Source organism: Phaethon lepturus, unplaced genomic scaffold (assembly GCF_000687285.1).
Source record: "Phaethon lepturus isolate BGI_N335 unplaced genomic scaffold, ASM68728v1 scaffold18615, whole genome shotgun sequence".
Taxonomy (NCBI): domain Eukaryota; kingdom Metazoa; phylum Chordata; class Aves; order Phaethontiformes; family Phaethontidae; genus Phaethon; species Phaethon lepturus.
In genome coordinates this window covers 34,465-47,861 of record NW_010541430.1, presented here as the reverse complement: position 1 = coordinate 47,861, position 13,397 = coordinate 34,465, and the positions used below count along the sequence as shown (strand labels likewise).

Genomic DNA, 13,397 nt, shown 5'->3' with positions numbered 1-13,397 from the left:
GTGAGAGCAGAATCTTAACTTGCTGCCAAAAGATAATATTCTACAGTGAATGTCTGGTTGAAGAGCAGCATAGCGTAATACCTACCTCCAGAAACTGCTGAGCAAAAGTTTACCTTGAAGAATTGGAGAACTCCCTACATTCTGTGACATTTGATTTGATTTCTACTAATAGGAGGGGTTATTGACTCAAGCAGAAATTAGTGACATTTGCATCCATATATAATTCCTTTTGAGATGCTCTGATCTCATCTCTCAGAGTAACGGCTTTCACAAGCGACCCCATGCGTAGGACTGCAGCTTATGGAGTATCTTTTGGACCCAGGCTAAGGAGGAGTGTGGAACGTGCTGAGATACATACCGAGAGAAACAGGATGGAAAAGAGAAGACGTTATATGTGGAGGGAAAGGAAATATGGACAGAAAAGAAAAATGTTACTTGCCCGCTGAGCATCACCATTTTCTGCACTAGAACCATGTCTTTAAATAATGTATTTTGCACTTCTATGAAGTGATATCATTGCTTTTAATTTGCTGAGCCAGATAAAATTAGAGGATCCCTTTAGCAACATCAGTGCTGGTTTTTTGCCTTTTGCTGTAAGGATAGGCTGGTTTCTGTAGCAGCTGCCGGTACCTGATGGAAAGATAGATTATGTTATTTTTGCAATTTAGAAGAGAAGTAATTAATTTGTATTCCCCCTTTAGTTTTCTGCAGATGAAGGACTGTCTTCTCATTTTTAATAAGCATTTACATGAAAACAAGAATTTTTCCCTGAGGAGCTTGTCTCCTGCTGCGTAACGCTAACCAAAATTTATAATCCTGTATGTGTATCACCATAATTATCTCTACTGTAATTAATTGCAATAACACAAATGGGTTTGTAGCTGCAGGTGAGGAATAAGCAGTAGAAATCAATGATCTTCAAAATGTTACCTACAATACTATTTCACAGAAAGGGAAGAAAAAAAAAAAAGAGAAATGTAGAAAATGGGTCCTTAATCAAGGAGGGCTTATCTGCCGATCTTGGTATTTGACTAATGGAAAAGATATTCATACCTGTAGAAAATATGTAATTTGATTTTTCAGATAGGAAAGAAAACCACTTTAAAATTAGCTACTACATTTCTGTAGTGCAAGCGCGTGGACAAAGAAGGCTCCTTGCCCCTTATTTCAAGACTCTAAAACCAAACAAAAGGGATATACTTAGGGAAGGACGATCTCTGTCCAGATCCCCTCCTTCTGCAGGGCTTGATTTGCTTCTGTAGAACTGGGCACCAGAGAGCGGTTGATCTTTCTAAGGATCTCTTCATGCTGGACCTTTATGTTTTGCCCTAGAAATAGAACGAGTGTCTTCCCTGGCTCTCCTCCCAGCACACAGGATGCCTCAGCACAGCTCTGTTACGTGGAAAAAATACTCACTTCTATATGTGTGTAGCTATTGTTATACCCTAAGCTGCTCCATGTGACATACATTCTTAGAGGATGAAATTTCTGAAGCCAATGAAAAGTGATAGCAGCGTCTGCTCTTCTTAAAATGGATGAGGCCGCGGTGCCCGAATCCTCTAGACAGCTCTGGAAGTTATAGAATCACAGAGTCATTAAGGTTGGAAAAGACCTTTAAGATCATCAAGTCCAGCCCTCAACCCAACACCACCATGCCCATTAAATTGCAGCTGTATAGCCTCCATATATTTCAATAAATTGCCTGAGTGCGCACAAGTTGTACATTCATGCGTGTAACCTATCAACAGGTGCTTTTCTATTTAAAAAAAAACATATTTCAAATGAAATGGTAATCATAAACTGTCTAAGTAAACATCACAGAGTCATTCCTTCTGATCGCGTTAAATATTAATTTATAAGAAGACACATAGACTTGCATCTTGCTTAAAGCAGCTGTGTGTTCTAATTGTTTCTTCTCTTACTTTGTGAGGGATAAACAACTCGCAGGCCCTAACTCCTTTGGGGGTGTGATTAGCGTCTTTAGAAATCACACGAAAGATTAAAGTGGTGAATTCCCATGAGCAAAAGCGTAAGATTGGGAGTGTAATTAGGGCATTGATAAGAGAATATTAGCATAGAGTTTGATGATAAAATGGAAGTGTGATATTTCAGCTTGCTGAATTATTTTTTTATTATTCCAACTGTTTGAGGGTGGGTTTGGGAAATGAACTGGGAGAGTTTATGATGGATATTTTGCATAACAGAATGATTAATGCTGTAAGGAGAGTTGAAGTGATTTATAATATATGTGGCTTCTGAATTAGTAGCCATGAGGGATACTTTCAAAGGCTAGTAGAAAAGCGCAATATACAACTAACAAGTTATTTAAAGAGCAGCTAAATTATGTATAGTCAAGAGTAGTAAGATGGGGGAAATGTATAATTTTTTCACAGATTGTATGTTAACTCCAAAACAAGTAAATTACATTGTAAAATAGAAAAATATGCCATTTATTTTGATACTATAGCTCTTTGTCAGGTTTTAATTTTGTTTATGTGTGTGGTTAGGACAAATGTTCACATCAATGAAATTGGTGACCAAGGTTTTGATACCCTTCTCTTGGCGGGTAGCACTTGGCTCTTGGAGAGATTTTATTAGAGTGATATTTTTGGATTAAAGTCTGTTGAACATCAGCAGTGACATCAAAATCCAACACTTGCACGGGCATATGTGAGGAAAGCTGATAACCAGTGGGACATGCCCCCATCCTGCTCTTCTCTGTCTTACCTGCGATGAAGGCAGTGATGTTTCAGTCCAGCTGAGAATCTCCTTCTAATACAAAACGCAGAAATAAGCTGAATGTTGGAGATGTAAAAGCTACATACTCTTTGAAGTAAGAGCTACAAACCAGGGCATACAGACTTTCTCTACAGCCCATGATACAGAGGTCCTTTACTATAGCTGTTCGAGAGCTCTCTTTCAATTGAAGACTTCTGTTCAGAGGAGTCAGTTGAGTATACTTTTTGGCATAATAAGTACCCGAAAGAGCTAGAAACGAGCTGACCTTGACAAAATTAGTATGCTGTATTCTGATACTTAAGTTGTACCCTTGAGGGGAAGATGGATAGTCTGCTGCAATGGTTGTTAACCCTGATTGTGTCTCACTTCTCTCTTGTCCCTTCACAGGAACTCCAAATGAGGCCTGTCCTTTGCGTCTGTTTTTCTACTCAGTTTATCAAACGGGCACATTGCAAGGTTGAAACGGGCTGATCAGTGGGCAGAACGACATTTGGGGAGTTTAAAGTTGCAGTTCCTGTTCTTTGCTTGGCCATGTATTTCTTCTCTGTACTTGCACAAGTGACTCGATCTGCCCTTTGCCACAACAGGAGATAAAATTTCCCCATGCCAGTGGGATGTTGCAAGTCCATCAGTGGGTTTTAGGAGCTCCACTGCTGTTTCTGTTAGTCACACTAGATGGACAGACACTAAGACTGGGTGGACATTTGTCTTGGACGTTCATTAGTTGGTGAAAAAGCATCTGTTCCTCCTTGTTTTCTCACGTGTTGTGCCCTGGCTGTTCATCTTTGCTTTTCCCAGGTGAAGTGGTGCTTCTGGTCCCAATGCCGGCAGATGGCCCAGCGGACTCATGGCAGCTTTTGCCTGATGGAAGAGCAGCCTCACCTACAACCTCTTTTACCCAGCAGGACATCAACGAAGGCATTGTGTGGTACAGGCACTCTGGATCTGAAGTAGAGAGTGACTCCTTCCAATTCCAGGTATTCCTCATCACATTCCCACGGGGGGTCACGCAGCAGTTCTGCTGGCATTTTCTCTGAGATTACTCAGTCTGCCGTTCCCTGTAACTTGTGACCCAAAGTTTTAATAGGTACACATACATGAATACACGCACGCACACACAAATACGTGTGTAAATATGTATTTGTATTTACATACGGACTTATTTGTATATAGCTGCGTGTTGCTTGCCTGTAGATGAACATGCATGTGCTTATGTGTCAGGGTGGATGCGAACCATCGTTGTATTCCTTGGAGACTCTTACTCATGCCCAAGAGAGCTTTTGCTGCATGTGGATCCCCAGGTTTTAATCTGTGGCAGTGGAGCCAGACAGACAGACAGCTGCCCACGGCGTTGAGCCACATGCAGTGGCATTAACCTTCTGGATGTCAAATCACAGGCCATATTGCAAATCTGGATAAAATCATCTTTCAAGTAGCACCTAACGTTTAAGCTATTAAAGTAATAGCTGGCCTGATTTCCTGTAAAACAATTCCATCTCAGAGAGGAAAGGGTTTTGTAGGGAAGCAATGATGTTGTCCTAGTGGCTGCTAGCTTGTCTAAGCAGGAAAGCTCTCTGAGATCAAGAGTCCCCAGAGCGAATGGGCAAACAGAGCTGCACTTACAACTTCCACAGGATGAAACTAGCAGCCTTGTCACACCCCATCAGCGTGACACAGTGTGTCCAGAGAGTGATTCTTGCTGTGATGGTGATCTCTTCTCCACTGGCCTTTTGCCTGTGGGTTAGCATTGTCCCTTGGGGACACCCTACTGATGTGCTTGGCGTTGCTTTTCGGGAAGAAATAGGAACAGGAAATGTTTTGTGCCTGGCAGTCCTTAGAAAGCAGTAACAGAGCAGGTAACCAAGAGGGAAGTTCCCACCCGTCTTTTGTACTCTGCTGCCTTCTTTCCCCCACCTTTCCTTGAGATGAAGCTGGTCCCAGGGGACAAGGGAGGAGTGGGGAGATGGGTCCAGAATAGCCACGCGTTTGGCTGCCCTAGGAATCCTCCAGCTGGGTGCCGAATCTGCATGAGGAGATCCTTCCGGAGTTCTTCTGGCCCACACTCTCCTAAGGCATCCCTGCGACCCAGACATCTGTGAAAGGACTCCCCTGTGCAGGGTGTGTTACTGCAGCTCATACCCTGGCGGCTTTGATGCCCCGTTTGCAGTTCAGACAGGAGGTTTGACCCCTTGGTACTGTGTGGCAACTACATCGCCCTTCATAAAACCTGTAATATTTACTCCGAGTGCAAAGTGTTCTGAGTGCCTTTTTTTAAATTCGTTTTGCAAGCCCCAAAACCAAGCAACGCTCCTACTTTCTGTAGTCCCTAAGCTAATAATTTAGTTTTTCCTATAGAGTACTACTACTTGCAAAAAGGCACAAATACTCCCCAGCAGATGTAATACTAAAATAAATCCCACCTCCCCACAGGTTTAACAGCCATAAAACTCCTCAGACAGGTCCTGGCTGTTTGCTTGGAAGGTTTAACAGCCTTCCAAAATGCTAAGCCTACATCAGCACTTGCACGCAATATTTGTTACGTCTGGTTTACAACTCAGAATCTATTACTGTAGCACCGGAGAGGCAATTAAGGTAATTTCTAAAGTAATTAACATAAGCGATAATGAGGAATTTGTGAGCGTCGATGTTGAACAAGCTAATCTTTAGCTTAATTGCTACATTCCTCTTATAGAGTATGCATTTTGCAGGAGTTAAATGTTTGGGTTTAGTATCTTGGAGCGGTAGCAATAATTGTATGGAGAGCCCTACTGAGAGAGGAAGCCGCGATAGCCTGGGTCACATCAGGAGACCATAACACATCTGTCTGAGTCTCGAACCCTGGATTGCGGCAGCTCAGAAAAGGCTGACACGTTGTTTTGGTCAGTATTTTGACAATTACCGTTCAGATGACAGCAACTCAGAACAGGTCCAGCAAATGGCTAAAATAATTTCATTCATTTTAGCAGAGCATGCATTTTTATGCATTTTCTTGAAATCAAGCTTGTGCTGCAGTCCGCTCTTGCTCACAAAGTGTTCTGTTGAATTCAAGCGTGGACTTGCATCCCTATTAAAAGATAAAGCCGTAACTGAATCTAACAAAGCAGGGAACTGTATTTCTTTGGGTGCTTGCCTTCTCTCAGGATTGCTTTGGACATTTGCAGGTTTATCGCTATGGGATGGGTTTGGTCCTCTGAATTTTTACAAATGTAATTTTATTTGCTTTATATGTCTTTACTGCAGGTTTGCTATTGTGAGTTAGATACCGTTGACTTAACTTTGGTGTTAGAGTGGCGTATGGAAAATTTTCATGGGTCTGTATGAAACATGAGCGCAGCCGATGTTGGGATCACAGGAAGCCACTGCCAAGACAGTGCCATTATTAAAGGACCACTTATTTTCACCTTGTCAGGGTGGGAGGAAGGTTTAAAAACCCATTATTTTTTCTGGCCCTGTGATGAAAAGTTCCACTAAGCTGTACAGACAGTTGGAATAAAATTCAGCAAAACTATGGCAGCGACTGGGGGAAGCAGGAAGGAATAGCAGGTAGGGAACTGACAAACAGGTATCTTTCTGAACGTTAATAAAGAGGTAAACCATTTCTAGATTGTACAGGCAATAATGGAGGAACTTTTTACTATTTGAAGGCCTTAGTTCCCAGCGACTACCATCCATGTGCGCTTGGGGTTGGTGTCTATGGGAAAGGTGTGTCTTTGCCTTCCCAGACCAGGAGGAGAGGAGAGGGAAAGCATGAAACTGGTCTAGAAATGCAGTAGTGTCCTCTGTCAGGTATCCATTCATGTGATCTTTCCTTCCCAGGTGTCCAGCTCTGCCAGTCCACGTACCAGCTTGGAAAGCCACGTGTTCAACGTTGCTGTTCTCCCACAGACACCCAGAGCACCTCAGCTTTCCCTTGGCTCCTCTTTGCACATGGCTGTAAGTGCGAACCGACGCCGCTGACTGATGCTTTCTGTACTCCCACTCTCCCTGCAGCAGGGCACAGCAGTCGGAGCCTCGCACAGAGCAGTAATCACTGGGTGTTGGTTCCTTTACTTGCTGTTCTCTGTGCTGCTGTGCTTGATTCTAAGATTGAACTAAATCTGCGGAACAGGGTGTATGCACCAGGTAGATAACTGAAGTAGAAATGAGGGAAAAAAAAGATAGGCAGGTTAGAAGAGTAAAGGGGAGGGAGAGAAAAAAAACATCAGAAGTTTAAAAAATCAGTATTAAAAGTATAATAATAATAAAAATATTCCCGACTGTGTAGACTGGAAAGGAGAGGAAGAGAGAAAAGAAAAAAATAAGTTTAACATGTTTTTAAAGGAGTTCTTAGCGTTTTGAAAACACCTTTTGCTGAGAAGCCATATAGTCAGAGAGCCTATAATGAATAGATCTTGCCAGTAATTCCACTGTAAAACTTCATTTGTCAGAACTGCAGCCCACCCACATTAGAAAGGTTTCATTCATCATTCTGACATCAGCAACACAGATTATAATGTATGTGGAAAACATTCAGACAAGCCCATTACATCTGCATCCGTGGAACCTTTTCTTGCAGCATCAACTCTGGGAGTGACCATTTTGCTAAGAGCGGTCTCTGTAGTGTAGTTATTTCCCTGGTAGTGTTAACTGAAAAGACAACCTCGAAGTTTAAAGCTGGTTTTGTGAGCTCTCTGACTTCGGTGCATGCCTTCTCCACGTGTCCCCATCACACATGTGGGTGATGTCCAGCTTTCCCTTCTGCTTCTCCTGCTCTGTCCCATTCTTTGATTCTGTAGGGAGGGATCCCGAGCGCATGAGCTAGAGGGGAGCTTCAGGGCTCCGCAACGGAGGTCAGCGTTGGGACCCTAGAGGCAGGGAGTTTGATTTAGACATCACCTTGGCCTCATAGCTTTGTTGTGGTCTGTGGGGCTTTCAGAGCGGGACCAGGATCATAAGCCACTGAGCAGCAGTCCTGAGCTGAGTGAGTCAGGGCAAGCTGTGATGAGAACGCAGAGATGAGGACTCGCAAGCAACGTGATCGGAGCTGAGGCCAACCCTTCAGGCAGGAGCTGCCCGCAGGGAGAGGGAGAGCTGGGTCTGCAAACTTGAACGTAGCGTGCAGTCATCTTTGGCGTTATTCGTTCCTGACGACTTATTTAGAGCGTGTGAGGTGCCAGCAGTATGCTCAGCATTATCAAACAGAAATCCTGTGCCCTTGGGCGCTTCCTGACAGACAAAAGCACGCTTGAGAGGCTCATGCAGTGCAGGAGAGCAGATGTGGCAGACCTCCCAGGGGCAATGGGTCCCCGGGAGGAGCCTCCTTAGGGGAAGCAAAGGGCTTCTAAGCCAGCACAGCCTGCCAGGCACGGGACCAGGAAGAGCCAAAGGAAGAGGTGGGAGAGGGATTAGTGAATAGTGCATGACACAACGGCCTTGTCAGAGTTTAAAATAGTGGTGACCTTTCACAGGCAATAATAAAACATGCTCAGACTGCCACTTGGAGCAATAGCCAGCGATGTATCTTTCTGCTCTTGACTCTTTGTTGTTGTCATTATTGACAAAATTGATGGGAGAGGTGTCTGGCAGAGCCATGCAGTGCTGGATTTTATAGCTAATTACACACCGCAAAATTCAATAGTGCCATAAAATACATTTTACTGAGGGGCGCCTCGCAACCTGCGAGTCCTACCTCTGGGAGAGACAAATAGGCCTTGGAGGCAACTATGAAGCAACCATAACCTTAAATCTTTTCATCATAAAATTGCACTTCCTTGCAACAACGTGATTGAGTTCTGTTCATCCATCTTCAAACTCCTTCAGAATTAGCCTGGCTTCTCAGCTGAAGAGCACGCACAAAATGTTAAGTCCTCCCCTACCTCTAGCCTTGTATTTGAGTGTCCTACTGAGAAAGGTCAGAGAAACTTTGGTGGCTCTTTCACAGTTAAACTGAACGTAACATCTATACTGTTTTTTCTTCAACCAAGTTACCTGTTTCCCCCATATTGTTAAAATGAGGCTGAACTTTGCTTTAGCTGAATGCAAACTGAGATTGGGTTTGCTAATTTTAAGCCTGCCCTTTTTATACAGAGCTGTATATAGCAGTGCTGATAACGCAAATAAACTTAGTGGCTTTCGGTTCCAGTTAGCCATGTGACACATCTAAGAAGGACTTAGGTTTTATTAATTTATATTTATATTTAAACCTAAAACCTTAGGTCAAGGTTTTATTTACCGCTTCACAACAGTCATTCCTAGGCTGTGGTTTCTCTTCCCATGTGTTTGGGTGAAAAACACCGGAGGGATGAACTGGGGGTTCGGTGGCATCTGTGGCGTGCTGAGCTGTTGTCAGGAAACCTCGCCTGGCCAGTGTCCAGGCCAACGTCCAGTCTGTGAGCCAAGGCCAGCAGAATGGGACACAGGTTTGACAGAGCAGCCTTACAGATGTGTAACCAGCACGATTCAGTGGGCTCCGCTTGATGTGACCGCTGGAAACCTGAACCTGATCGTTTGATGGTCCAGAGCAGATGAATTAATTGCCTGTATCCTTAACTTAGCTTGTTCTTTCAGTATTTTCTTTGTGATTATGAAATGAGCTGGATGCTTTTCATACCCAGCTGAACTATTTAATTCAGTGACTTCTTGTAGCTGTTAATTCTGCAGGATTAAGGTTCATGAACGCATGCAAGTTAACTGCTTTTGTGCACTTAACTGTGTTCATGTAGCACTGTAATTCCTGTTAACACACTGCCCGCATTTGGCTAACGATAATCTTGTAATGGAAGGATCAGAACATTTTTACACAGATGTAAAACAAAAGGGAAAGCTTTGGTTCCTCTATATTCCAATGCAAATGGCTGAGACGTTTTCAGGATTTCTTTTAAAAGCAAGTGCAGTCCAGCCACATCAGACTGTACCAGAAAACTATGAATTATATCTTCATCCAGGGAGTTTTTGATGAAATTAGATTTTCATTTATCTCCTCTTAGCTGCTGTAGGTCAAAAAAGAAACTCCTCCACCTGTGAGCGTGGAGGTTGTGCCTCTGCAGGGGACAGAGTGCACCAAAACCACTGCCACTTTCCTCGACAGCCTGAAAGTGGGGATAAACACATAATTTTATGAAGGAGAAGTTGTTTTTCTCTTAAGTCTCTCCTGATTCTCCAGGAAGGACTTAACAGAGGGGGACCTGTACAGAGCTCTCTTCTGTTGAGCATAATAGTACCCAGGTTCTGCGTTACACATTTGGTTTGGTTCACAGAAGAGCTGAAAGTGAGTTTAGGTGGCCTGTAAGACTCTAGCAATTTTTAACCGTTATCAAGCTTTACTGTCCCCTGTAATCTCCTCCCAAATAGTCCCTGTTCTGTACAAGTTTGAGAGACTTGGTAAAGGTTCAGCCTATCCATCCCTTGTCAATTTTAGGTCTAAGAACTAGGCCTTTAAATTCAAAGACTCTCTTATATTTAACTATAGCAAAGCAAATTCTCTTTCAATGCATTTTTGGGTGAATCTTCCCCTGTCTCTGGCCTTGATGCTCATGGTCTAATGTGTTTATTGAGGTGCTGGAGGACCGTGTGACAGTGATTGAGCCCCATCACCTCTCCTTTGTAGACCCGGAGATTCCCAGTGAGAAAATCCTGTTCAACGTGACTGTCCCTCTCCTTCCTGGCCAAGGCAAGTGTACCTATTCAGAACATGGCAGCTTGCTGCTGAGTTAATTGTCGTGCTTTCTGAGCACGTCTAATTTTTCCCTCGGAGTATCATTCTGTGGAGGCATCTGTTATTCTGTTCAGCCTCTGTTAGCTTTCAGACACCTTGCTAATTAACCTGATTTCTTTGGCTTGTTTAGGAGTAAGCCACAGAGCTCAGATGGTTTTCTTACAATTGTCTGGAATATATTGAATGTAGTACCCCATGGCTTTCTGCTTTCCACCTCTCTAGTGAGAGGTATTTGAAGAAATGACTGTGTGAGGCATTTCTATTTGATCTCTCATGTCCCAAGAACCCATCCTCAATGCAGTTACGGCCATCTGACTCATTCAGGAACCACTGAAGACAGAAAAAGAAGTACCTGGGGAGAGAAAAAGAAGCTGTGGCCTTTGGTATCCTATTTTAAAAATAAAATTAATTCCTCCTGTTAATACTCAGCTCTCTGCCTCCATAGGTATCGTGGAGCATAGAGACAGGCCTCTCTCCCCAGTCAGGTATTTCACCCAAGCAGATATAAACCGTGGCAAGATTGCTTATCGTCCGCCGACTGCAGCTCCTCACTTGAGGGAGATCATTGCATTCTCCTTTGCAGGTAAGGAGCTGAATGTTCTTTGTAGTGCTGTGTCAGACTGGCAGAGGTAGCTGGACTGCTGGTCTTCCTCCAGTCCCGGAATGACTTCATGGGTATGTCCATACTCGCGAGGGCACGAGGCTTGAACGATACAAAGGAATTACGAATCTGCCTTGGAGGAGTCTACCGAGAGTTCACCCGTTTCTTGTGACTTCAGCATTTTCCCCTGTGGTTTGGTAGAGCAATATTCAGTGAATTACAGGGATATGGCTGTGTTCACTGCAGCGTTTGGCATCACCAGCACTAGTACTGGGTGCTGTGCTGGGCAAACTACTGATCTGCTGTGTGCTTAGGAACTGTTGCCCCCGCCATGCTTGAGATCTTTGCTGCACTGGGGGTTTAGTCCTTGAGACTGAGACTAGAATTGATGAGTATGAACTGAATCGATTTAGCCAGCATATTAGAAGATTTCTCCCATCAGAGGAGTAATAATCTGGAGCAGGAGGTAGAGGGACAAAAACAGGGCAAACCTCAAGCATGTTTGACCGGTTGGTGCACAGCGTTGTATGATGAAGTGACAATACATAGTAGATGCAGTTCTATGCATCGCCTTGCCCTCCACTGACATCAAGAGGTGTTTCTCAGTTTGGAGGAGGGATTAGCGTGTTGTCTCGCATTACCTGGGGCGAAGGCAAGGAAAGACTCCAGTTTGGTTGAATGTCAGCACTTGCTCTCTCCAAAAGTTGCTCAAATCCACATCAGTATGTGCTTTCCTGTCCTGACCACAATTACTCTGTGCTTGTGTTTGTCCCGCTAGGTCTCCCAGAGTCAGTGAACTTCCGATTCACAGGTATGTGAACCATTCGCTCTTTCCTGCCCAAAGCAGTTTTTATCCTTGTGCCTCACGTTACCTGTTAGTCCTTGGCCTTTCCTCTGCTGCAAGCACATCTATGGGCATTCAGTAGGAATTTCTGGAAATGCACATGCCTGGGGAATATCAATTCATCTGTGTCCCAACAGTGTTTTGCAGAAGCTCAGTAGAGACATCTTTTTCCAGTAGTTGCCTGAAATCTGTCCTAAAAGCCTGATTCATTCCTGTTTTCCCCCAGTGTGAACAAGGACATCAGAGTCTTAAGTTTTTACCGGGGGGGGGGGGGGGCAGGGTTCAGTATAGCATGGAAACATTTCCACAATTAAATTGCTACTGATCAGCTGCTTGCTTGTTTAACACGTCTTTCCCTTTCCATGTGCTTTCTAGCACAGATATGCAAAGTGATCCACCAGCAAGGAGAGGTCCATGTTCTGACTTAAGAGCGCACCTGATAGATATATGGAAGACAGTATGTACACCTGCACACACACAGACTTTTACAAGTTACGTTTGTCTTGCTAGGAGTTGAGTTACGGGCAACGATAAATACTCCTGGCAAGTGTGAATTGTGTGTGTATGCCCATAGACAAAGGTGTAGGTTGGCAAGATAAAAGTCATGTGGGGTGGTGATTTCCCAAGTGAGTCCCTGAAAACACATCCCTACACTCAGGTGTGTTTTTTGTCTCTATCTAGTGTCCGATGGAGAACACACAACCCCGGAGATGGTGTTTGTCATACATTTGCTCTCTGCGGAGCAGCAGCCTCCAGTGTTCCAGATCACAGCTCCGTTCCTGGAGGTCAGCCAGGGGGGCAAAGCCACCATTGGTGAGTAGGGTGCGAGGGATGGGGTGCAGAGCTCAGCCTGAGGCATGGTGTTTATTGCCAGGAGGCCACATAGATGGAGCAGGAGAGAGTTTTGGTCTCACTTGCCTCTGTCCGTTTAGCTGAGGACCTGCAGTTGTGCAGGTGTAGCAGCAGCCACTGAGAAAACTGTGCAGTGGTGCCTCAGAAAAGTGCCTGGGGATATGGCAGTACTCCTCCAGCGTATGGCAGGTCCGTTTGTTGGCTGAGGCAGGGGAGAGCGGGATCAGGGACCTGCTGCTCCTCTACTTTCTCCCTCTTAGGCTGCTCTGCCGTTGCTGAACTATTGGTTAGTGGTGCGATCTGGTACACGGGGTTGCTCAGGGTAAGCCGCTTTCTGCTTGTGTCAGGAGGTTCTCTGGGGTTTTTGTAGATGTCCCCCTGCTATATGAACACGTACACATCTCTCATAAGCTGAGGGCTTGCATAGCTGCCGTTTATGAGGCATATATCAGATGCAATAAGTTCTCTGATACAACCTCTGATCTGAGCATCATCAGGGGACTATTTATTTCCATGAAACCAGCAAGCTCTTGGGCTAGGGCAGCTCCAGAATTATTTTACTTTTCACATACTGACCGAATTACATTTTTTTTACTCCATTCACAAGAAACACATCACAAATCCTAAGGGATACTCCCAGTGTAGCGTCTGAGGATGCTGAAGCTGTG

General features: G+C 44.3%; 1 protein-coding gene across 1 annotated transcript in view; it reads left to right on the top strand.

Annotated features, from left to right (window-relative positions):
- Positions 1-13,397, top strand: part of FRAS1 (Fraser extracellular matrix complex subunit 1) — a gene marked incomplete at its 5' end in the record, with an annotated part of 109,965 nt that overhangs the window by 62,143 nt on the left and 34,425 nt on the right. Inside the window, 6 exons of the mRNA XM_010287739.1 lie at positions 3,538-3,716; positions 6,556-6,672; positions 10,273-10,387; positions 10,878-11,015; positions 11,812-11,844; positions 12,559-12,690. Coding sequence (XP_010286041.1) covers positions 3,538-3,716; positions 6,556-6,672; positions 10,273-10,387; positions 10,878-11,015; positions 11,812-11,844; positions 12,559-12,690 — 714 coding nt within the window. The remainder of the gene's footprint in view (positions 1-3,537; positions 3,717-6,555; positions 6,673-10,272; positions 10,388-10,877; positions 11,016-11,811; positions 11,845-12,558; positions 12,691-13,397) is intronic.